The sequence below is a fragment of the Sminthopsis crassicaudata genome, chromosome 2 (assembly GCF_048593235.1).
Source record: "Sminthopsis crassicaudata isolate SCR6 chromosome 2, ASM4859323v1, whole genome shotgun sequence".
In the NCBI taxonomy this organism is placed as follows: domain Eukaryota; kingdom Metazoa; phylum Chordata; class Mammalia; order Dasyuromorphia; family Dasyuridae; genus Sminthopsis; species Sminthopsis crassicaudata.
In genome coordinates this window covers 59548094-59572723 of record NC_133618.1, presented here as the reverse complement: position 1 = coordinate 59572723, position 24630 = coordinate 59548094, and the positions used below count along the sequence as shown (strand labels likewise).

At 43.6% G+C, this 24630-nt stretch overlaps 1 protein-coding gene across 1 annotated transcript in view; it reads right to left on the bottom strand.

Annotated features, from left to right (window-relative positions):
• ATP6V0D1 (ATPase H+ transporting V0 subunit d1) overlaps nt 1-24630 on the bottom strand; it is a 97564-nt gene that overhangs the window by 7655 nt on the left and 65279 nt on the right. The window contains exons 3-4 of the mRNA XM_074286455.1: nt 8185-8363; nt 5699-5778 (exon numbers count right to left, since the gene is read on the bottom strand). Coding sequence (XP_074142556.1) covers nt 5699-5778; nt 8185-8363 — 259 coding nt within the window. The remainder of the gene's footprint in view (nt 1-5698; nt 5779-8184; nt 8364-24630) is intronic.

The following is a 24630-nucleotide window of genomic DNA, read 5'->3' as shown; positions in this document are numbered from 1 at the left end:
GTACCTTAAAGAAAAGGTGACTGGGATGGCTGCCCTGTTTCATTCGCACACAATTTGACTACACTGGGAGTGATTTAATTCTAAGTTCCTGAAAACCTGTCAGTTCTAACGTACAGGAACACCTGGGTTTATGGAATCTGAGTGAGGAAAAGCTCACCCCTAGTCTCATCTGTTCAAAGAATTGAAGGCTGGAAGGGACCTTAGTCATACTAAAGTGAGGAAACTCTCAAGGGTTAAGTCACTTGCCTCTGGTCACATCCCTAATAAATGTCAAAGCTGGGATGGGAGTCAAGGCTGTAGTTTCTTTCCCTCACACAGATTGCCCCTAGTCTAGGGCAGTGATCAAATACACTCCCCTTCTCAATTCCTCCCATCTTAGAAGATGAGCAAACAGAGGCCTAGAAAAGTGAAACAGCCTGTCTACAATCACAAGACAGCCCTGCACCACGATTCAAACCCAGGTCCTTTACATAAAAATTCATTGCTATTTTGCTGGCCCATTTCCCTGAGCAGTCTTGGCCCCTCCCCTGCTGGGCACTTCTGGTTCTGTGGCCTCTCCTAATCCTCTGCCACTGTTCCCAGCCAAAAAGGCCATTTCTTTTCCTTGACTTGCAAGAGTAGAAAACTGTCCCTTCCTCATCTCCATCTTATACATCACAGGCCAAATTGTCAGCTCCATCTCTGCTGAAGGATCGTTAGTGCCAGTGTGAATGTCAGAAGCACACAGGCTTCTGGATATTTGGGGGCACACACATTTCTCAGAGGACAAATTGGATTGTCAACTACACAGGAAGGAGTGATGAGTGGCGAAGAGATGGGGGGGGGAGGAAGGAAGGCACTAATCCAGCACTGTCACCATACCCTTCCTTGGGGCTGGCAATTCACCTTGCCACTGACTCCCGAGGTCAGGGGGCAGTGAACTCCAAATCTTTTTAGAAAGCTTTGGTAGAATCACTATTCCCCATTAATTTTTATTTATTCCATAAAACCCTGAACTTCTGCAAGGAATCTAGGCCATCCAACTTCAAAGTCCCTCAGGAACCATCGGTGCTGGGGAGAAGCAGCAGAGGTCTAAGTTCTTATGCTAGGTCTGTACAAGTTCACATGCTCTGATCACCTGTGGCCAGGTTTACAGTCCCCCACCAAAGGTGCACCTGATAGCACGTTCCCCAGTGCTCTAGCATTATTAGGAGATGATTAAAGCCAGTCGTTACTTCTTCCCAGGGAAGACAATGCATGTGCAACATGAATCTGAGCCAGAAATTCTGGAACCCATGAGTTGGAAGGGATTTTGGGGGTCTAGTTCAGATGGTATCTGAAGAGGAATCCTTCCTACTACATGGCGAACAAGGAAGCAGCCACCCCCCCCCCCCCCAGGCTCTACCTAAAGACCTCCAAGAGTTAGTTAATGAGAGGTCTGGCTCCTCTAGGATGTTTGCTCCTGGAAGTCACAGTGAGGAATAGGGCAGGGTCTCAAATCCAAACTTCACGGCATACACCATTCATTCTGCCCACTGCCTGGGGACATCCAGGGAACACAAGAGGCTAGTTACCAGAAAGGCATGAGCGATGGTATTATGGAGGACATGTCATTAGCACAAGGAGACTCTTGGAAGAGCTAGATCCTGAGGTTATCGGAACGAGCAGCAAAGACCTTCTCCTGGTTGGGAGCAGTCTTACAGAGCACCATCATACCACTTAGACCACAAAACTTATTCTGCCAACAGAGAACATAGAGGGTGAGGCTGGTGGGAGATGGGGAGGGCAGGGAGAGGACAAAGAATCCGAGTCTCCTAGGATTTAGAGCCGGGAAGGACCAGCTGTTTCATCTGGAAGAAAAAGGAACTAGCCCACAAAGGAAATGACTCTTCCAAAGCCATTCAAGCCGAGTGATACAGATGTCAGAGGCAGTTAGACACTTCCTGAGTATTCGTGTCCTTGCATGAACCTTTTGCATTCAGATGAACTGGTTACTACCCACTCAAAGCCTGGCAGCTTTGCCACGGTGGGATCTCTGGCTCATCAAAAGACTGGGCTTCTCACAGCTCCCCAGCAGCTAAGGAAATCACCCTTCTTGCAGATCACTGAGTCCATCTGCCTTCCCGGACCACCTGGATCAAACACAGATTCTCCAATCTTTCCTCCTCTCTAGAACAGATGCTGCCAGTCTCACTAGATAGGGGAGTGCCCACTGCAAACCAGGCCCATGCTAGCTGACTACACCTGGGGAGCCTTTCCAGACCCAAGGGTATCCAGATGTGCAGGGACTGGACCCCAGTCTCTCAGTCTTACTTCTGACTTAGTTCAGGACTGGACTTTCTTGTTGCTTGATCTGTTCAGATGAAACTTCCATCCTGGCTGACGGCCCCCTACTCTGCTTTGTCTAAGTTCAGGAGTTGGGCAGACCGGTGGGCTTTCCTCACACAATAACCCTGACCCCAGAACAAAAGGAAGGAAAACCTCAGGAGAAGCAACAGAAACCTTCTGCACTGTCTCTGGGACGCTGCTCTGATGGGAAGAAGAGTCACAGAAGGACCGAGGCCTCCCTCTCTCCCAAATTCCTTGGAATTCTGACGGGCCCAGCTGGCTGCTCCAATCTCCATCAGCTGCCCACCACTGCCATTCATTCTGGGGCAGGAGGGCTCGGCTAATCTCCCATCTGTGGCTACAGGGACGGGGATGGAGCCAAGCAGGCAGGCCTCCCTGGCATCAGCCCCGCAGGGTCTTTATGTTTACAGTCGATCCCATGAGCCAGAGAGGGCCTGTTAGTGCTTTCTCTCTCCCTACCCCCTCAGGGTAGAACAAGCTGATGGCTCCAGCTTGAGCCAGTCTTGATAAGGCTATGGGGTGTGGACCTGGGTGAAGGCAGAAAGTGTGTTCATAGCTCCAGACTCTTCCAGGGACAGAAATGTTGTGGCTGGACCCGCCAGGGCCGGGGGCTGGAATGGGGGGAGCCACGTGCATCTCCCCAAAGACATGGATCTAGGCCTTCATGGAGCTAACTCAGGCCAGGCCTGAAGCCTGGGTGGGAAGGGAGGCAGGAGGAGGGGCACCATCAGGTGCCATGAAAGCAGCCTGGGAGTCAGGAGAACTGAGTTCAAATCCCAGCTCAAGCACTAACTTTGATTTGAACATGATTTCTCTCTCTGGATCTGCAGAAGGCAGGCCCTGTGCTGGATGGCCTCTTAGGCCTCTGAGTTCCAGTGAACAGGATTGGGGAAGGGGAGGAAAGGTGCCCACTAGAAAGAAACTTCTGGAAACTGGCTGTCACCCATCTTATAAGCCTGCCGGTCCTTCTCTTGCAAGAAGGGCTGGGGATGACTGTTGCCTACCTAGCCTCACAGGTGCCTGGGCACTGAGGTCACTGTGTGAGAGAGGGAGGCCCTATGATTTACTCAGCTGGGGTCCTGCTGCCCTGAGAGCTTGGGCCTGGGGAAAAGAGTGGGTGAGGAAGGCAAGAAGAGAAAGAAGGCGGCCTCAGCAACTGGAACCAAGCACTCAGGGTGGGGCGGGGTCTGCAGGAGGGGAGAAGCGTCCAGCTGGCAGTGGAGAACGGGGAGGAAGAGATGTTCATGTTAATAAAATCAGCAGATGGCTCCCCTGGTGCCTGAGGTCGGCCTGTTGAGTCAGCAGGGGTCATTCCCCCCTCCCAACAGCTGGCCACTATTATTCTGTCTCTCAGCCCCCTCCTGTTTTGGGGGAGATAGGGGTTCTTGGCTTGGATGGCCACAACCCAGCTTCTGGCTCTGGTACCCTCAAAGATCAGAGCTGTTTCAGGTACATGCTGAAGCCCAGTGTTTAGGGTTTAAATTCTTACCACTCCGTAGGTGAGTGGGAGGAGTGGGAAGATGGACCACTTAGTCCAATCTCTTCCTGTCGGGTTCCAGAAGAGGCGAAGGCCCCAAGAAGTCAGCTGGTGTGAGAGCGAGGGTCAAGCTGGGAATCAGGACCCGGCATGTAATGCTGCCTCGATCTTTATGTGACATGGCTGACTTCACTCCTTCCAGGGAGGTCACCAAGAAAGTGCTTTGGGGTTCCTCATTCCCTTTGGGGATCCTTTCCATAGGTGGGATCAGGAACTTCTCTGTCCCTCTGAGGTACAGTGCCCCCCTCATGGCCACAAGGCTAGTGTCAAGTCACAACCTGGTTTCTGGAGCCCCAGTCTGCACTTCTATTCAGTGTGTCAGCAGTTGTGGTTATTGAATAATTTGTCCAAGATCACAATCCGGATCCACACTTGGCTCCTGTGAGTTTTCCCCTGTCCCATGTGGCCTCTTTGAGACCTTTCAGCCTCAGCCAAGAACCCACATCCACTCCTATGGGCCCCAGGAAAACTAGGCAGCAGCCCCCTGCTCTGGCCACCCCTCCTCAGACTGCCAGGACCAGGAGAATGGCCTTCCCTGTGGGATCTGTCGGTGGGGGCAAGCTGGTGTCCTGAGGGGCTGCCTTCTTGGAACCCTTCTTGGCTGGTGCTGTTTCAGAGGCTGGCCTGTCGGGGCTCAAGGGCTAAATCTTGAGCTTGAGAGAGCCAACAGCCTCTTTATTTACCTTTGCTTGCTCAGCCAAACCAGCCCAAACCCCTGCTATAAAACCAGCAAGAGAAAGGGAGCCAGTGGTTTCCTGGAGAGGAGAGGAATCTCCGTACAGTCACAAACTCCGCTCCTCGCCTCCCGTCCTGCCCTCCCTGGGCACTCAGAATTAGACAGTAGCAGAGGAGGTCAGAGCTGAAAGGGGTACTGGAGGCCAGGAAGAAGAACCAGGCTGTTAAGGGGCTTGCCAAGTATCAGAGTTGGGATTTGAACCCGGGTCTTCCGATTTGAAGAGCGGGCCTTTTTCCATTAAGATGTCTCTGCTACTCAGTGAGCTGGGGTAGGCTGCAAAGGGCAGGCCCCTGCTGGATGCCTCCGAGGCAGATGGGGAACTGAGCCTCGCAGCAGCAGTCCCTTCAGAATCCCTCTCTCCCCTTCCTGTCCATGAGGACCTGGTCCTAGCACCAAGAAGCCCAAGATCATTTCTCGGCCCAGCTGAGACCATATGAAAGGACCCTGTGGCAGGGTGGCTGAAGCGTGTGTGCAGCGCTCCCCAATGGGGTTGGCACACAAGCCTTGCCCTCAGAGGGTCTGAGAGGTCACGTTTGCCCTTGGCTTTATGGGAAAGATGACTTCTAAAAGAGGGGAGGGACCAGCCTAGGGAAGTGAGGCCAGAGAGCAGGTGGGATGCCTGTCTTCCCAGTTCTACCGCACTTGTCCTTGTCTTGTCCCTGGTGAAGTTCAGGGAAAAGGGACCAAGCTGTGTGACCTTCCCTGCCTGGGCCTGGGTGCCCACTCCCTGGAGAGGGGGTGTGTATAAGGAGGGTGGGAGCGGTCCCAAGCCAGCTCCAACAGGCCAGAGCACATGGCAGTGCTTGAGCTGATCTTATCTGAGCCCCACTGAGGGTGCCCCGGGGATGGAGAACCTGTTTCCAGCCAGGTCTTCACGCTGCACTGAGCCCCTGGGAGCAGCACCTGGCTCAGCCCAAGCTCCAATGTGCTGCATAAATCACCCCCCCCCCACATTCCGATCCGCCAGCAGCTGGCCAGACCCCTGTGGAGGCCGAGAAGCCCAGGCCGCCATGGCGGGGAGGCTGGCGGGGAGCTTTCTCAGGTTCCCTCCTTACCCTTCCACTGGTCCCACAGATGAGTTCTAGGGGGAAGGGTACCTTGTACAGAGTGTTGCGGATGATCTCAATGTTCATCTCGTCGAGGTCCTGCTCAGAGATGCAGTCTTGGAAGAATGCAGCTGAAAATGGAGAGACAGGCAGGGTAGGGAAGAATTTGGCAGGCTACGGCATCTCTCCTTGGGGCCAGGCTCCTTGTGAGGGAGGCCTGGGGGAGAGGAGAGATGGAAGGAGCGAGGATAGGCTCAGAGAAGCTCAGAGAAGCTCATAGAAGGGACTTGACAATGCAGCTGGAGCTCAGGCAAGAATCCAGCTCAGGGTAGGAGAGGACAGAGGGCCCCCCTTTCCCTATCCCCCCCACCAAGAGTTCCAGGAGTTAGCTCCCCCTGTCCCAGGATTCACTTTAGGGAAATCAAGAGCCTTCTCCAGGCATCCTCTCCATGATTCTCTCTTGGATTTCCAAACTGCTTGGAAGTGGTAAGGCAGAGATTCGGTAACACGTTTGGGCTGATTTAGGGCTTCTTCCTTGCACTTTTATTTTCTAGAACTGATTTATAAATAAGAAAACTGGCAAGTGTTGGGGCCATAACATGATCTAATCGCCTCTGGTACTGACCCAAAAGCATACAATGCCAAGGACATGCTTGCATAAGAGGCCATAACTCCCCCTTCTCCCCAATGCACACACTCTCGCCTCAGTGTCCACTGACTGGGGCTGACTCAGTGTCACCACTGGTTTCTGTGACTTTTTTTTAAGCCCTGCTTGAGGGCCTGGGAAGATAGGTAGTGAGTGGGGGCCCAAGGGAAGAAGGGGACTTCTAATATATCTTTAATGCTTTTCTTTTCCCTCCCTCCCTCCCTTCCTCCCTCCCTCCCTCCCTCCCTCCCTTCCTTCTTTCCTTCCTTCCTTCCTTCCTTCCTTCCTTCCTTCCTTCCTTCCTTCCTTCCTTCCTTCCTTCCTTCCTTCCTTCCTTCCTTCCTTTCTTCCTTCCCTCCCTCCTTTAATTATTATTTATTCTTCCTGAAAATGTCCAACTGTGTGGACTCATTTTGCTAAGTTACAATTATTTGTTACAAGGATTTTTCTTCCCTCTTTCTATTCTTTCTGTTTCTCTCCCCTTTCTTCTCTTTCAGTTTCAACTGAGAGAAGGGAGAATTTGTGGGGATTAGCAATGGTGATGTCCAAAAAAAGAGGGCCACTAGCATTTTTTAAAAAGCATGGTGGGTGGAGATAAAGGTGCACAAAAGAGAGCACAACAAAGTTCGGAGAAAAGCACAGACAAGCAAGACAATTTTGAAAGTAACACATGGAACTTATGTGTTTAAAAAAAAAAAAAAAAGCAAATGGTTTGACCTGGAGACTCATTGGTTTCATATTTAATCCTCTTTTTATACTCTGTGCTACACAAGGAAATTTTCTTAAACAATATTTAAGCTTATGATTTTAAAAAAATTGACTCTCTTCAAGACTACTGTACTTCCTATGCATATGTCAAAATCAAACAACAATCCATGAGCAGCTGTCATGTTTTGCTCAAAAGTTCATACACATAAAGACATACATGTTATATGTTCATTAGATCTGTAGATGACATAAAGTTGGATAGGACAGCTAGTTAACATATGGGACAATACAATTAGCATCCAAATGAAATTTCAACTGTCTAGAAGATTGGGCTGAATCTTCTTAGATAAGATAGGGAAAAATATGAAGTCTTACACGAGGATCTAAAAAATCAAGTTTGTAAGCAGAAAAGACTAGGAGCAGGGGAAAATTAATCTGAATAAGATTTATAGGCTTTAATAGATTGAATGCTCAATATGAATCAAGGATATGATATGATAGGTTGGGGGGAGGAAAGGCAAACACAAACCCCCCTCAAATGATGATTGACTAGTGGCTAATAATTTCCTTGGACTATTCTTGTCAGATGACATCTGGAGTAATGCTGTAGGAAACCATTTTACTACTAGTACTGGCAAGCTGGAGACCTTCTAAAAGCAGGCAAACCTGGTATTGGCAAAAGGCCTCGAGATCCTGTCAAGTTGAAAGAACTAGAGATGTTTCATTTGGAGAAAAGAAGTCTTGGGAGAAACAGTAGTTATTTTCAAATATTTTAAGGATTCGTCATGTGTAGAAGACAGATTAGGTTTATTCTGGCCCAGAAGTCGGAGAAATATCGGGACGTGAGGAAGACCTTCTACTGCCCCAAAGAGGAATATCGGATGCCCCATGAGGTGAAGGATACTTGGGAGCCGTGTTGTATGGGAAATCCTTTTTCTGAAGGGGTTCAACTAGCTGCCTCAAAGCTGCCCTTCCCAATTCTTAAATGCTCTGCTTCTGTGAAGGCCCAGAAAAATGCTATAACCTTCCCCAATTCACACAATGAGACAGTCTCAGTTCTCTGGGTTTGAAACATACCTTTCCATTCCTTGTTCTGAAAGCAGGCATGGAAATGGGCAGGAAACCAAGTCCTGTGTAAACTAACGAGACAGACTAAGAAGGACCCAGGATAATCACTACTTACCAAGAGGAGTGTCCACTAAGATAGCGCTATATAATTCTGCGGGTGTCTGGGCAATGTTCACGGCCTCCATCTGCTCAAAGCTGCCTAGAGGGTGGCACTTGGGCACAAGCTCAGCAATGGAACGCTGGTGCAAGGTCCCTGTTATCAGCAGGATGACATTGTCGATCATGTAGCTGTAGCTGGAAGGGAAAAAGATTCACCAGGCATCAGGAAATGCAGACAGAGATGGGAGATGGCCAGGGTCTTTTCTGCTCCATAGAAAGAAGCTTCCCTGCAGGAGGACCTAAGTGAAGGCTCCATCAGTGCCTATTTCTCTCACTCCCTTGTAATTCCAGTGTCACAGTATAGAAGGTAGAATGGAATAGGAATATTGTGGGAATTAGAATCTCAATCTCACATTTCAGCTCTTACTAGAATAATCATTCTCCCCTGCACCACACCCCATGCCTCAGCCTTTCCCTCTGTACATTGAGAATACTTTTAGTAGATAATGCACATACTTTTTCATTAGGATCCTATGTGGTGTTGGAACATAAATAAAATAACCTTACTTTTGTATATTAAAGACAAATTCAAGATTACTACACTAAAACAATTTTTATTTTAAGTTTTAAAATTTTAACCTAATAAAATACAAAAGGAGATGTTTTAATCATTATTTTTTTTGGTGAGACTTTCACTGTTCCAAACTCCCCAAGATAGTAAAATCATCTTACTTCACTTACTTAGAACAAATTTAGAGACCACAGAGACAAGTCAGTTTTAGGGGAAAGCGTGGGCCTGTATTTGGACACATATTATCAATGTGAGTTATTATAATAGTGAACTTGGGTTCTTCCCAGAACAAGTTGTGTGGAAGGGAGTATAAGGTGGCAGAGACTCCCTAGTCAGGCCTAATGTTTTCAGGAGGCCATGTTGTCCTGGGGAAAAGCAAAGGTGGGGATTACTAGCCAGTGCTAAGAAGAAGAAAAAAAAAAAAAAAAAAAAAAAAAAAAGCCAAACCAAAAGAAACAAACAAAACAACTCAAAAATCCCAAACCGGGGCTCTATTGTCTACATGGTAGAGAGACCTGAAGTGAGAAACCCCAGGTCCCGCTCCTGTCCTTTCTCATTGTCTGTTACTTTTCGGTAAAGTAACAGGAATCTAATATCCTAGAGGGGAGAGGATGACAAAAGTCTTTGTTTCAGAGAGCAGAAGAACCCAATTGGGCTGCTTTAAACAAATGTCTCAGTTGTGTGCCATTTATCATTTTTAGAAAGGTACAGATGGCATAGCTATCTAATTTTCCGAAGATACAAATCTGGAAGGGGTAGCTAACATGCTGGAAGACAAAATCAGGATCCAAAGAAATACCAACAGGTGGAATATAAGAAGGGATTTTGTAAGGCCAAATGAAAACCCTTGCATTTGGATAAAAAAAAGACAACTTCACAGAATACAGTAAGGGGAAGCCTGGATAACCAGGCATTTGTCTGAAAAAGATCCTATAGCCATGAGGGGCTACAATATCCATAGGAATATACATGGCAACCAAAAAAAACCTAATGTGATTTTAGGTTGTATTAAGAGAGGCCTTGGTCAGACCACATCAGAAGAAAGATCATGGGATCACTGATCAATCGAGAGCTGCCAGGAACTGCAAGATCATCTTGGTCAAGCTCAAAGACAAAGCAGTTGCGTTTTAGGGGAAGGTTCAACGAATTGCCCAGTATGTCATTGGGAACATCAAAGACAGTATTGCTAGAACGGAGCAGATGCAAGGTAACCTAGAACTTAGGGCTAATTACCAACTGGACAATTCTCTATTAACATATGCTTGGAGAAGGACCCTCCCCAACTATTCTGTGCTGGATCGGTGGGTGTAGACAAAGAAGGAAAAGAGAGAGATGAGAGGGTGGAGTAGGACAGGGAGAGGAAGGAGGTGTGGACATTTGCTAGATCTAATCCCTGACCGACACCCCAAAAGACCAAGAATAAAGACTTTTGCTTATTCTGTCTCCGGTTGATTCTAAGATATCCAGGGTCACAACACAAATGAAAGACCTAGTAATATTTAACCTGGAAAAAAGACTTTGGGAAAACACTACTTCCAGCCCAGCCCTCACAGCCACTGTGGGGTGAAAGGTGGAGAGACAATTCTGGGAAAGAAAGGGCTAGCCACTACCCTCACCAATTGCTTGGAAGAGGGACAAGGTATGTTGTACTCTGCCCCTGATGGCAGACTAGGAGCAACAGGAGTAAATGGCAAAGGGGTACACTTAGGCATGACGTAGGGGAAACCTTCCTTACACAGGGAGCTGTCCAAAAGCAGAGTACAAAGCTGGGAGACAGAGGGGGCTCTCCCTAGCTTTAAGCAAAAACTGGACAACCACTTGTTAAGTTGTAAAGGGGATCCTTTAACTAGTTGGGTTAGACGGCCCTGAGGTCCCTTTCATTCTGAAATTCTGTAATTCATTGTAGTATAAACATCACATTTTAAAGAAAAAGAAAATGAGGCTGGAAGAGGTTAATTTCAAGGTCATAAGGTTAAAAAATAGTGGAATTAAAACTGGAATCCAAGTCTCCTGTTTGCTAGCTCAAGGCCCTTTCATTACTATCCTGTGCTTCAACACAGACTAAGAGATGTAAGGGAAGGATCTATGAGAAAGAACTGTCAATGCTTAGCCTGGAGAAGAGAAAATGTAGGGGATAAACAATAGCCCACAGAATAGGAATTAGACTAATTCTGGTTAGCCCCAGAGGGTCGAACTATAAACTGGTTGGAAACTGCAGAGGCAGAAAACCCTTCTAACAATTACAGCTCTCTAAAAGTGGAATGGGCCACCTCAGGAGAAACCACACAATACAGCACAATAAACAAGTATCCGTTGCACTGATTTGCACCAATCTGTACAGAGCACTAAGGGGCTGAGGAAACAGAGGTTCTATGGGACGGGAGTTCTTCCCCCAAGGATTCTAGCAGGATTCTAATGTATACATTATGACCTGCCATAATGTATACAGCCATTACAGCAAAGGGCTTTATGAGGTATAAAGGGGAAGGCCGCTGTGAGTGACGTAAAGCAGAAATTGGATAGAAAGTGGGAAATGAATGGATGTCCATCAACTGGAGGATGGTTGGGTAAATTGTGGTATATGAAGGTTATGGAATATTATTGTTCTGTAAGAAATGACCAACAGGAGGAATACAGAGAGGCTTGGAGAGACTTACATGAACTGATGCTGAGTGAAATGAGCAGAACCAGAAGATTACTATACACTTCAACAATGATACTGTATGAGGATGTATTCTGATGGAAGTGGATATCTTCAACATAGAGAAGAGCTAATACAATTCCAATTGATCAATGATGGACAGATTCAGCTACATCCAGAAAAGGAACACTGGGAAATGAGTGTGAACCGTTTGCACTTTTGTTTTTTTCCCCAGGTTATTTTTACCTTCTGAATCCAATTCTTCCTGTGCAACAAGAAATTCGGTTCTGCACATATATATTGTATCTAGGATATACTATAACACATTTATCATGTATGAGACTATCTGCCATCTAAGGGAGGGGGTGGAGGGAAGAAGGGAAAATTCAGAATAGATGTGAGTGCAAGGGATAATGTAAAAAATTACCTATGCATATATGCTGTCAAAAAAAGTTATAATTATAAAATTAATTTAAAAAAAAAGCAGAAATTGGAGGGGGTCCATAGAAAAGGTAGTATTGGTGCTGACCTGTAAAGACAGGTTACGAGTTCCATGGTGGAAGAGAGAGAGGGAAGGAAGCATCCAGTCTCCTGAATCTTTAGTGTCATCTTTTATATTCTCTGTATTTATCCAGTATATTCTGATGTATGTACACATGGTCTCCTCAATAACTTAACAATGACTGACTGACGGAGAACATGTTGAACAAAAGCCTAGAGAAATGAAAGGGTTGAGCATTGCTAGGGCCCAGTTTGACTGAAACATAAAGAACTAATAATAATTACAGCTAGCATGTAGTGCTTTAAGGTTAATAAAGTGCTTTACAAATATTATCTTATTTGAGCCTCACAATAATCCTGAAAGGTAGGTACTATTATAACACTTGTTTTACAAATGAGAATACGGAGGCAGGAAAGACAAAGTGACTTAGCTAGTCACACAGCTATTAAGTGAATGAGAAAGGATTTGAACTCAGCTCCAGCTCTCTATCCACTGTACCACCAAACTGCTACAAAATAAGACTGAAAAGGAAGGAAGCTGATAAAATATTAGGGACCTCTGACACCAAGCAAAACTTTAAATTTACTGGAAAGGCAACCAAGAACTAGTTAAGAACTTAAGCATAAGAATGTCATAACTATACCCACACCCAAGCAAGATTATTCTAGGATATTCAATGTAATGTGTAATGGGTACACGGCTAGCCTGAATGCTAGGAATGCATGGGTTCAAGTCCCATTGCTCCCACAGAATGGCTTGTGTGACCCTGGGCATTGGACCTCAAAGCTCCAGGACCATTAGTTGCAAGTGAGCAGGTGTGAAAATGGTCTTAGAAGGGGCTGTTTCCTTACCAGGAAATCCCCATATTGATGAAATCACAGGTGTGGTCTCAAAGGTAAGTTAGAAGGTGAAAAGGCTGGGTGTGTCTGAAGGAGGGACTTGGGAATCAGTAGGAGGTGTTCGGAATTGTGGAAACCAAAGGGTGGAATAGGGATAAATGAGATCACTGCAGAGGACAGCCAAGAATTTTTTGGTGACCACAATCACCTCCTGATGGAGATGGGCCCTAGACAGGAAACATCATGGAAACAGACTCCAGGCTAGTGGAAGGATAAAATTGTCACAAAGATAGATTAAGACATTTTGACCAAAGAGAGAATCCAAAGACAAAAGCCTTGCAGTTAAAATCAGAAGGGAAACAGACCAGAACTTTCTCAGACAGCCACTTTCTCTGACAAAGGACTGCTATCAAATATATCTAGGGAATGACTAGAAATATAGAAGTCTCACTCTCGACTAAAAAAGTGTCCAAAGGGTAGAAGCAGAATGTTCTTTAGGGAAGAACTGCCAACAGCCATGTCTTTAAAAATGTTCTGAATCATTTATTAGCAGTAAGGAAAATACAAATTAAAATAATTCCATGGTTCTATCTTCTTCCCTATGAGGTTGGCAACGATGACCAAAAAAGGAGTAGAGTGCTACTGGAGGACAGACATACAAATACACTGCTTGTTTAAGGATGAACTGACCCATGAATTCTGAAAGCAATTCGGAATTACACTCCAAATATCATGAAGCTCTGAATATTCTTTGACCCACCACTAAGCCAAATATTCTCCTAAGAAATATAAAAGAAAGAGGAAAGGACTCATATGTACAAAAGTATTTACAATATCACTTTTGGCTATAGCAAAGAACTAGAAACAATTAGAAACATTAATTAAAGAATGGCTGAAAAATTGTGGTATATATTGACAAAAAAAAAAAACAAAACAAACAAACAAATTTAGGGAAACCTAAAAAAGTTTATATGAAGTGATACATCATTAAAAGTAAGTAGTATTCAGAGAACTATTTCTACAATATTAACAGTGTTGTAAATATGGAAAAACTTTTCAAGACTTACATAATAAATTAATGTGTTTCCTTTCTAATTTTAGCTGCTTTATAATTAGATCAATGCAATGACCAAGCAGTTTTTTTTTTTCCCCCAGAAGACTGATAATGGAGCATTTCTTCCACACACTTTTTACTGTAAAGGACAACTGGTATAGAATGAGACATACATTTTCAGACATGACCATTACAATCCATATTTGCTTTGCTTGTCTATATTTTTGGTAGAAAGAAGGGTTTTGGGGGGAGTATTGTGAGGACCTGCAAGGGATAATAGTGATGTGGGAAAAGGGAAAAAAAAATCCAATAAAACATTTGAAAAATACAATAGAAGAGATTCTGAAATTTGGAAGGGTATTCAAACAGAACAATGTTAGTACTACTACACTAATTTTAATCTATATATATATTTTTAAAATCATAATAGGTAGTTTCAGAAACAACCCTTTTTTCTGGCCTTCTTTGCAGACAGAAATGTTTTATTTGTTGATGATTTGTTGTTCATAATTTTCAAAAAAATTTTTTTAAAGATTTCAAAAGTGACCATAGAGGACAGTTTCAATGAAATGGTTAAATCAGTCAAGGAGCACAAGGCTAAGGTGCTGAACACACAAAAATAAACTGAGATAAGTTTACTATGGGTCAATTTACTATGGGTCAGGCACTGACGGGATCGGAAGCTTGATTTCAAGGGATTGAGGAGACAGTGAATATAGGAAAAAGTGGAAGCACAGGATATATATATATATATATATATATATATATATATATATATATATATATATATATATATATATATTTTTTTTTTTTTTTTTTTTAATTAAAAAAATTGATCTGCAAAATCTGCCTTTTCTTCCCTAAATGAAAAACAAAGAAAAACAAAATCCTTATTACAAACATATATGGTCAATCAAAACAATCACTCATATTAAAAAAAAATCACCCATATTAAAAAAAAAAAGTCACTTTTACTTTTAGGTCCTTCATCTTTCTATCAGGTGGTAGGGAGCATATTTTATCATTATATCTCTGAAATTGTAGTTGATTATTGCACTGATAGGTCTTTCTAGAGTTATTTATCTTTACCATATTGTGATCTTTGTATAAATTGTGTTCCTGGTTCAGCTCACTTTACTGCATCATTTCACAAAAGTCTTTCCAGACTTCACTAAAACCTTCCATTTCTTACAGCACAACGGTACACCATCACATCTGTATACCATAACTTCATCATCCAGTTGATGGGTACCCCCCCCCTCATTTTCCAATTCTTTGCTACAACCAAAGTAGCTGCTATAAATATTCTGGGATATCTTTGATTAGAGTTTGTTTTGCCTAGGATTAATCCCCTTCTTAAACCACTTTGCCCCTTATTTCTCTTCCCACTTGCTTCTCCCTTTTCCCTCCTGTTTTCCTTTTGAGTGAAATGCTTGTGTATATTTGTGTCTTCTTGTGTCCTTTATTTCAGATGAGAGTAAGGTTCAAGTGTCACTCATATCCCTTTCCTATCCTCCCTTGTTTGTATGATCTTATAGTTTGGCACCCTGATTCTGTGAGATTTTCTCCAATCTTTCTCTCTCTTCTCCTAATGTATTTTCATTCTTCCTCCTTTTTTTCATAACAAAAGGGAAAAACCACAAGAAAGAAAAAAACAAACTAAAAAAAAAAGTGAAAATAATATGCATTCATATTCTACAATTCTTTCTCTGGATGTGGATGGCATTTTCCAGTCCGTGTTTATTGGAATTGTCTTGGATCATTATATTGCTGAGAAGAACTGGGTTTATCTTAGTTGATCATTGCATAATCTTGCTGTTATTGTGTAAAATGTTCTCCAGGTTCTGCTCGCTTCACTCAACATTAGTAGTTTTATTCTTCCAAGATCATCAAAACATAACAAAACCACTCCCTCTAATTAGATTCCCTCCATAACTCCAAATGATGATAAGGCTGAAAAGGGACACATATATCATCTCCCCACATTTGAATAAAAACAGTTTAAATCCCTTATGATTGTTCACTCATGTTTACCTTTTATGCTTATCTTGACTTTTTTGTTTGTACTTCCAATGTTCTACACAGCTCTGGTCTTTGCATCAAGACTGCTTTGAAGTCTTCTGTTCCATTTTTCCCCCTTGTAGAATTCTACTTAGTTTTTCTAGACAAGTTTTTTCTTGGTTATAAGCTTAAAACTTTTTGTCTTCTGGAAAATATGGATATCTCTACTCCTTTATAGTGTTGGCTGCTAAATCTTATGTGATCCTGATTATAGTTTTGAGGTTCCTGAATTCTTTCTGGCAACTTGAAAATTTGTTTGTTTTTTAAATTTTTAGTTTGAGCTGGAAAGTCTAGATTTTTGTAATAATGCTCCTGGAATTTTTAAGAAGCAAACATAAGATTTTCTATTTCAGTTTTAAGAATTCTTGAAATAGGAGGCTCTAGGGTCTTTTTTTTTTTTTTTTGGTCATTAACTTTAGGTACTCCAGTGCTTCTTAAATGATATCTCCTTGATCTGTTTTCTAGGTTAATTTCTTTCTTTTTTAAACAATAAGACGGTTTGGAAACTGAGTGGATGCCCATCAATTGGAGAATGGCTGAATAAGTTATAGTATATGAATGTTATGGAATATTATTGTTCTATAAGAAATGACCAGCAGGATGATTTCAGAAAGGCCTAGGGAGACTTACACGAACCGATGCTGAGTGAAATGAGCAGAACCAGGAGATGATTGTACATGACAACAAGATTATACAATGATCAATTCTGATGGACGTGGCTCTCTTCAACAATGAGATGATTGAGGCCAGCTCCAATGATGATGTGATGAAGAGCGTCATCTGCACCCAGAGAGAGGACTGTGGGAATTGAGTGTGGACTACAACATAGTATTTTCACTCTTTTTGTTGTTGTTTGCTTGCATTTTGTTTTCTTATTTTTTTCCTTTTTGATCTAATTTTTCTTGTGCAGCAAGATAATTGTGTAAATATGTAGACATATATTGGATTTAACATATATTTTAACATGTTTAACATATACTGGATTACTTATCTAGGGGAGGGGGTAGGGAAAAGGGGAGGAAATTAGAACACAAGGTTTTTGCAAGGGTCCATGTTGAAAAATCATCCGTGCATATATTTTGAATATAAAAGGCTTTAATTTTTAAAAAAATTTAAGAAACAAACAACCAACAAAAAAATCCCAATAAGTCAGTTTATATTTTCTTACTCTTATCCTCCCAGTTTTTTGTCTTTGTGTTTAATATTTCTGGTTGTTTCATGGAGTAACAACATCCTTGGTCATTCCATTTTTCAGGAATTATTTGTGGCTTAGGCAATATTTTGTACCTCCTTTGTACCTGTTAATGTCCTTTCCAATTCTTTTTTTAATAGCTCTCATTTCTTTTCTAGTTTTTCCCCATAGTGCTCTCATTTTATTTATAAAAAGATCTTAAATTCTTTTTTTCATTTCTTTCAGAAATTTTAGTTGAATTTGTGTCTGAGCTATATTTTTGTTTGAGGCTTTCTTATAGATATTTTGGAGTCTTTTTCTTCTGTGTTTGCCTTTTGAGGGTCCCTGTCACCATTTTAATGGTGGTATTCTTTGTTTGCTCGTTCTTTCAGGCTACTTGTTGACTCTGGAACTGATCCTTGGGCTGGGCTCTGCATACTTCTGGAAGGAACATCTGGGCTGGTCCACCTGTTGCTCTCTTGGGAGTATCCAGTCTTGTATTATTCCAGGATCTCAGGGACTGCTCAGGGTGGGGACCTGCAAGCTTTCAAGGTTCCCAGAGTGGTCTAATCTGGGCCAGTCTGGATTTGGGTTTGAACAATATGCCTATGAGTGTGCCTTGTTTGGATATTCAGTAAATTGCTGGTGGACTCAGCCACTATCAGTCAGTTGGAAAGCTTTGCTTTCTCGGAGCGACAGAACTTTGGTCTGAGACCTCAGTCACATCGCTGCTGCTTTCTCCTTGCTCAGTACATAGATGAGAGCCCTTGACAGAGGTCCTCATTCTGGGACCCCACTGGGGTCATCAGCCCCTCTGGATCTGGACCTAAGAACTGGACAGTGAATGAAAGTCACGATTTGGCATTTATCCATGCAACCTGCACAAGATTAGGTCCTTCCAAGCTGGATTTGGGCCTTTTTGCCCTGGTGCACAGCCTCTCCCTGTAGTGGAATGTTCTGCAGCTTGCTCCTGACTAGACCCTGACTGCAGACCTCTGTCTTTTTATGCCAACTTGGGCTGGAACTATGACTCATTGTGATTTTTTTCTTGGATTACCTGATCAAGATTGTCTGGCAAGTTTCTAAGATCTATTTGGAGAAGGTGTGTGTTGGGGATTGGGGAGAGCTCAAGGTATTTCTTCTTACTCTGCCATCTCCTAAAAATACTCTTTTTAAAAAGTTTAATAGAAAAGGAAAAGAGAAAGATGGAGGTAGTGTGATGAACTAGAAGAATCAAAGTAGGAGGTAGAGGGGTGTGGTGTGGGGAGGGCAATCAGGGAGAACTGATGATGTCTGTAGGCCCTCAGAAATCAATTGTGTGGAAGGAAATGCACGTAAGGAGGGCATGACTGCTAAACACAGTAAAGCCCTGGGGGAGTCAGGAGGCAATAGGATCAAGAGTGTTGTTAAAAGGATCAGCTCCAATGAACAGTATTGCTCTCTCTTCCTCTATGACCAAATTAAAGGAATAAGGAAGGGTCATGATGCAGGAAGGTCACATTTTAAGCAACTAAGGTGGTGATTCCCTAACACTGATGCTCTTCAAGAGGAGAATGATTCCTTATCAAGAACACTATAGTTGGAATTTCTGTTCAGGTACAGTTTAAACTCGATACCTTCCAACTTGATACCTAGAACTCAGGGTTCTAGGATTCTGCAAAGGAAGAGCAGAAGGAAACTAGTGCTAAGGACAAAAAAGAAAAGAAAAATGCTTATTCAGAAAGAATCTAGCCAGGACACATCACAGTTTCTCCTAAAGAATGATAATATGCAGTATCTGGAAAATGTCACAGGCACAAAGCCAGGCACAATGGAGCCTGGGTAGTTAGGGATGGAGAGTGCTTTGTAGAAAGCCTTTCAGCCGTAGGAATCACCAGCAGGTCAGTGGTGGTGGAGCTGACTTGTGGACTGACTGACCCCCAGGACTAAGCAGCTGCTTGGGAATGGGGAGGAGAACTACAGTGCTAGATGGCAGAGGAGTGATGGAATCAAGATGGAGAACATAACAATGTGGACTCAATTTTCTCAACTGTAAAAGGGGGATAATAATAGCATCCAAGAACTTGTGAGAATGAAATACTTGACAAGTATTTAGCACAGCCTGGCAAAGAGTAGACACCATATAAATAGTAGCTACTATCACCGTCATTGTTGCTGTTGTTATCAATTGACCAAAAAAAAAAGGGGGGGGGGGGAGAAATTAGACCAACATCTTATATGCCATAACACAATAAGCTCAAAATAGACATACAACCTAAATATAAAAAGTCACGTCACAAAAAAAAAAAAAAAATTAGAAGAAACTGAGATAAGACAAAATTTCATAGTTACAACTTAACCAAAAATAAAACAAAGGTGATCACAGAAAATAAGGCAGTTTCAATTATCCAAAGGAAGTTTCAAATGTTGGAGGTAGAACTGGCCCTGACCTAATAGCATAGCCAGCCCTCACCCCTAGAGCAGGAGGTTCTTAACCTCTGACAAAGAACATCATGGACCCCTTTTGTTAGGGGTGAGGTCTTTCAGAATAATGTTTTTTTTAAATGCATAAAATAAGTATATTGGATTGGTTAAAAAAAAAACAAAAAACAATTTTGGATAAATGCAATCATCAAGTTTTAAATTCAAGGACTCTAGGTTAAAAAACCACTATAATAAAGGGTCCATGGTAGAGACTAGCTTTGAGGATTTCCCATCTGAGTTTTCCTCCATAAGCCTGGAGAGTTAACTTTTCTAGGGTCTCCACAGACTTAACAGCAGAACTGAGATTCAAACTCAGGTATTCATACTTCAAATGGAATGCTCTTGCTGCTTTATTAGGCTGCCTTGTCATTTATGTTTTTATTTGGCTTTCTCACATTCATATAGGAGGATGTCCTGCCCCTGGAGTCTGGTGGCTCTGCCATAGTCAGGGTACTTTTGTCTTTGTCTGAAAACCAAAAACTCAAAGATCCAGGTCCCTAGGCCTGGGGAAATCCTCTTCCTTCAGCATATACCCTTCCCCTCTCCCGCTGATGGGCTCCCTCAGCTTTCCTCACTTCTAGCTACCACCAGTCCCTCTCTGCCCTTTGGCAGCTTGGCTGAATGGATTTGCTCCCAACACCAAGCCATCCTACTAAGGAGTCGGTGGAGAAGGGTAAATTAATGGCAGCTATAAAAGAGAAACTGCCCCAATGGATCTGGGAGGATGAAAGTCTATTGGAAAATAAAGCACCTCAAAGAGTGTCCTGGTGCTCAGCTGAGACTGCTATCCTTTTTTCCCTCTTGGGAATTAGTGAGTCTGCCAAAGTAGACCTTTTCCGCTAGGAAATTGTATTTGTGGGCAGGAGGATTGAAAATGAGAGATGGCCAGCTGTCTGGGCTCTGGACCACTTGGTTCCTGTATCTGCCCAGGCTCCTGCTCTCTGAGTTCTATATGAATCTTTAGCCTGGATTTCTGAGTAAGCTCCAGGTTCGCAGATGTAAATCACTCCTGACCACTATCATGTGTGTGTGCTGCACATGTACTGCACTGTACATCCCACAGAACCTAACCCAAAGCTGAGCACACAGTAGGTACACAGGAAATACCTGTTTAGTTGAATCAACAAATAACTACACCCAAAAGTCTTCTCTTCCAGGGGAAAACACACCCTTCTCTCTTCAGGTATCATAAACAGGTATGGCACCCAAGAGTTTGGGAAGATTTTTTAAAAATAGACTCTCTCTTTCCCTCAAGCTGGGCTCAGTGGACATGGAGTAAATCTCCCACAAAGCTCTCCAGATTGAAACTTCCTTGTAATAAAAAACTAAACCAGACTGGGGGGAAAAAAAAGATAGACAAACTTTGGCCCAAGTGTACATCTTGAAAGGAAGTAAGTAACTGTGGATTCGAGACACTTGCTTCCCTAGGCCCCTGTTTTCAATGAGGCTCCCACAAGACTCTCCCAGGCTCTTTGAGGAGCTGCTCTTATAGGGCTGAACTCAGCCTTAGAGACTCCAGACTGTGGGAAGACACTGCAGTCTGACTTTAATTTTACCATCCCGTCAGTTATCATTAGAAGAGGGAACACAAATCACTTTTAAAGCTATCGTGATTATCAGGGCCTGGAAATTCCAGTGCTTGAGGACTGCACAGCCAATACACATTTATTAAGTACTTGCCAAGTACTAGGCACTGTGCTGATACTGGGGATCCAAAAAAATGACCCTAAAACCAGTCCTTGCTCCCAAGGAACCCAGCCAAATAAAGAAGAAAACATGTAACCAGACACATCTGGGATAAACTGGGGGCATTCCCCCAGGGAAGGCACAGAGATGAAGGAAGTCTAATCAGGCATCCCAGAGAAAGTAGGCCTTGAAGGGAGCCAGGAGGCAGGGGGGGGGGCGGTGCCCACCAGCAGCTACAGAGCCCAGAATCTGCATCTGAAGCATCTTCTGCAGCAAACGGCAAGGAGGCCTGTCTTAGGGTTGAAAATCCTGGGAGGAAAGAGGGGTCAGCATGCTGACCAGGGGGCCACATTATGAAGGGCTCAAAAGGCCGAGAGAAGGATTTATAAGAGATCCTGGAGGGACTAGGGGGGCCAGGGAACTTTACTGAATGGGGGGATGATATGGTCAGACTTGTGCCTCAGGAAGATCAGTCTGACAGCTGAATGGAGCATGGGTCCAAATCTGGAAAACAATTAGATGCTATTGGAATAGTCCCTGGGCAAGCTGAGGCAAGGAGGGCCCATATCAGGCTGGGGGAGAGGGAGGGGCGTACGTAAGAGAGTGACCAGCGGGAGGAGGGAGAGGGAGAAGGACAGGTTACAAGCCTCCCTTTGGCTCCTGGCTGTACCTGTAGGGTGAGCCAGCAGAAAGATTCAAAGATATGGGGAGTTAGGACGGAGAGTGGGGGAGACATGCATAATTGTGCATGGTAGCAGGCATCTAGCTCAAATTATCTAACAGGCAAGTAGAAATTTGAGACACAGGGTCAGGAGAGAGCTTAGGACTGGACCAAGAGAGGTGGGCATCATCTCTATAGAGATGATCACCGGATCCAGGGGGGCAGAGGAGATCCCCAAGGGAGAGGATGGTGGGAAAGGAGATGAGGGATTCCCAGCCATTCTTAGCTGGCAGGACGTGGCTGGAGATCCAGCAAGGGAGACAGAGAGGGAGGAAGGGGACCTGTCACCAGGAGACCACAGGTTTCTACTCATAAGTCACCCCTGGGCCTGGCACTGCCACACTTGGCTACTCTCAGGCCATTCTGGGGAGTGCCTGCAGGGAGCATACCCTCATGGAGAGCAGCCTATTCAGGGAGGCTCCGTCTGGGCTAACCCCAACTGGGCTCCTCCTTCAGGCCATTCCTGGGGAATCTTGGCCACACTAGGAACAGCAGCCCCTGTGGCCTCCATTTACCAGTTGCTATGGTGGGGTCTGCTCTGCAGAGAGCTTTTTCCTTGCTTTCCCAGAGTCTGTAGACTGGCCTCGCCTGGGTGAGAAAGTTCCCTGGTCCTTCTGGGCCCTCTTTCCCTGGGGTTTGGAGGAACCAGGGCATCCGGCTGTGGAAAGCAGCAAGCAGCTGGGGCGGAGAGGAGAGAAGGGAAGCTGGGGTGTAACTGAGCAGGCTGGACGGCCCAGGGTACTCTCAGTTTCCCCTTTTGCAAAATGGGATAGTTGTTCTCTAGGGTGTGAAGCCCACATCCCCTGACGTCACCGTTCAGCATTGTGGGACCTCGGATGGATTGGATTAGATAATTGTCATTGGTCATAACAACAATCACAACCACAACCACAACAAAAACAACTTTTATATTGTGCTTGCTTTGTGGCAGGCACTGAGCTAAGCACTTTACAAATATCATTTCATTTAATCTCACAACGCTAGTTGCTATTAACATCCCCATTTTACAGTTGAGAAAACTTAGGCAGAGGTTAAGTGACCAGTCCAGGGTCACACAACTGTCAGTGTCTGAGGCCAGATTTGAATTCAGATCTTCCTGTGTCAGGCCCAGCAGTCTGCACTCTGTAGTGCCTCCAGCTGCCTTGTCACCTCTCTGGACCTCTGTTCTCTCATCTTTGAAATGACTGAGTACTATTAGATGAGGTCTAAAGTTCTTCTTGACTCAAAAATAGTCTCCCTTGGATCCCATAAATGTTAACAATAGATAGATCCACAAAATGAAGGATCTTTTTCAGAATATGATTTCTACGTGAAGATGAAAGAACCCACCCATGCTTCTGTTTATGAGCTAAGTATGGATTTAGCCCATTCATGTATAGACTTCAAAAACTCAAAACTTGTAAATTTATATAGAATCTATCACATAGATTCATGGTTTTTCTTGTGAAATCAGCTCTGAAAATGTAGTTGTACATTCAGAAATTGTCTCCAATTTGATTCAGTTGTGATATTTATTTCTCTATTGTAAAGAATAAATTTGTACGTTCATTTCCCTAAGTGAACACAATTAACTCCTGACCTCTTTTATATTAAAAGAACAATAACAAAAACCACACAGGAACTGTTGTGCAGTACCTAGCTCATAAGGGAGATATGAGCAAAGTACTTTGTAAACTTTAGAATGCTAAAAAAAAATATGAATTCTTAGAAGCAGGAGTTTAAACAAATCTTGTGGGACATGATCTGCTCATCAATAAAACATTTATGGGGATAAAGGCAGGAGGGAAGTAAAAGGAAGAACTATAATATAACCAAGACTCCTTCTAGCATTAAAATTCTGTGATTCTAACCACCAAGAGAATTATCTAGAGACCGGAGAGACCCAAGAAGAGAGGAGACACACAGAAAGATAAATCCATTGAGCCATGGCCAAGATTTGAGGAGCCGAAACCCAAAAGGGGAAGACTGTACAAACACAGATTGCCCAGGCTGTGGCTGACTCAAGGCTCTAGAGAGATGTGGGTAGATCCCATTGGCCTTAGTTTTTCTGTCTCCCCATCTACAATTTTATTCAATATTCAGAGATCTGAAGAACATCTGCCCCAAAAGAAAGAATAGAGCAGACCTAAGTACCTTACTCTTCTTTTAAGCTGAAAATGGGTGTAAGGAGAAAGCAGGCAAGTCAAATACCACAGAAGGTAGCAGATATAAACTAAGAAGAATATGAGGATCAGTAATTCATAGTAAGTAGTATCCAAGAAGAAAGACAGAAATATGCAAAATATGGGTAATTAGCAGAGAGAAAAAAGTGGTTTCAGATAATTTGATAGGATGAGACTCATGATAGGTATATTTCTATAAAGGTAATACATTATTCAAAAGAAAGGGTGGTGGAACAAGACTGATTTTTAAGATGATACACTCATACAAGGAAAGCAGGAATCAGGGACACTGAGAGTAATCTGAGGATCAAGAGAGAAACCGAAGTGAAGTACACTATAGACCACATGGGGATGTTGTTTTTCCCTTCTTTCTCAAAGAGAACCATGACATCAGGGAAGTAGTGCCATGACATGTAAGTGAATTGGATTTAAGGGAGGGAGGCTATGCAAGGTCACCTGCCTCTCACTTTTCCACTTCAGTCATTTAAGTCCAGTGGCAAGTAAAAAAAAAAGCTGGGCCTAAGAAAGAAATAGATGAAGAATATGGGAAACAGATCAAAAATCAAGTATGGTGGCTTGGTCTGATAGAAA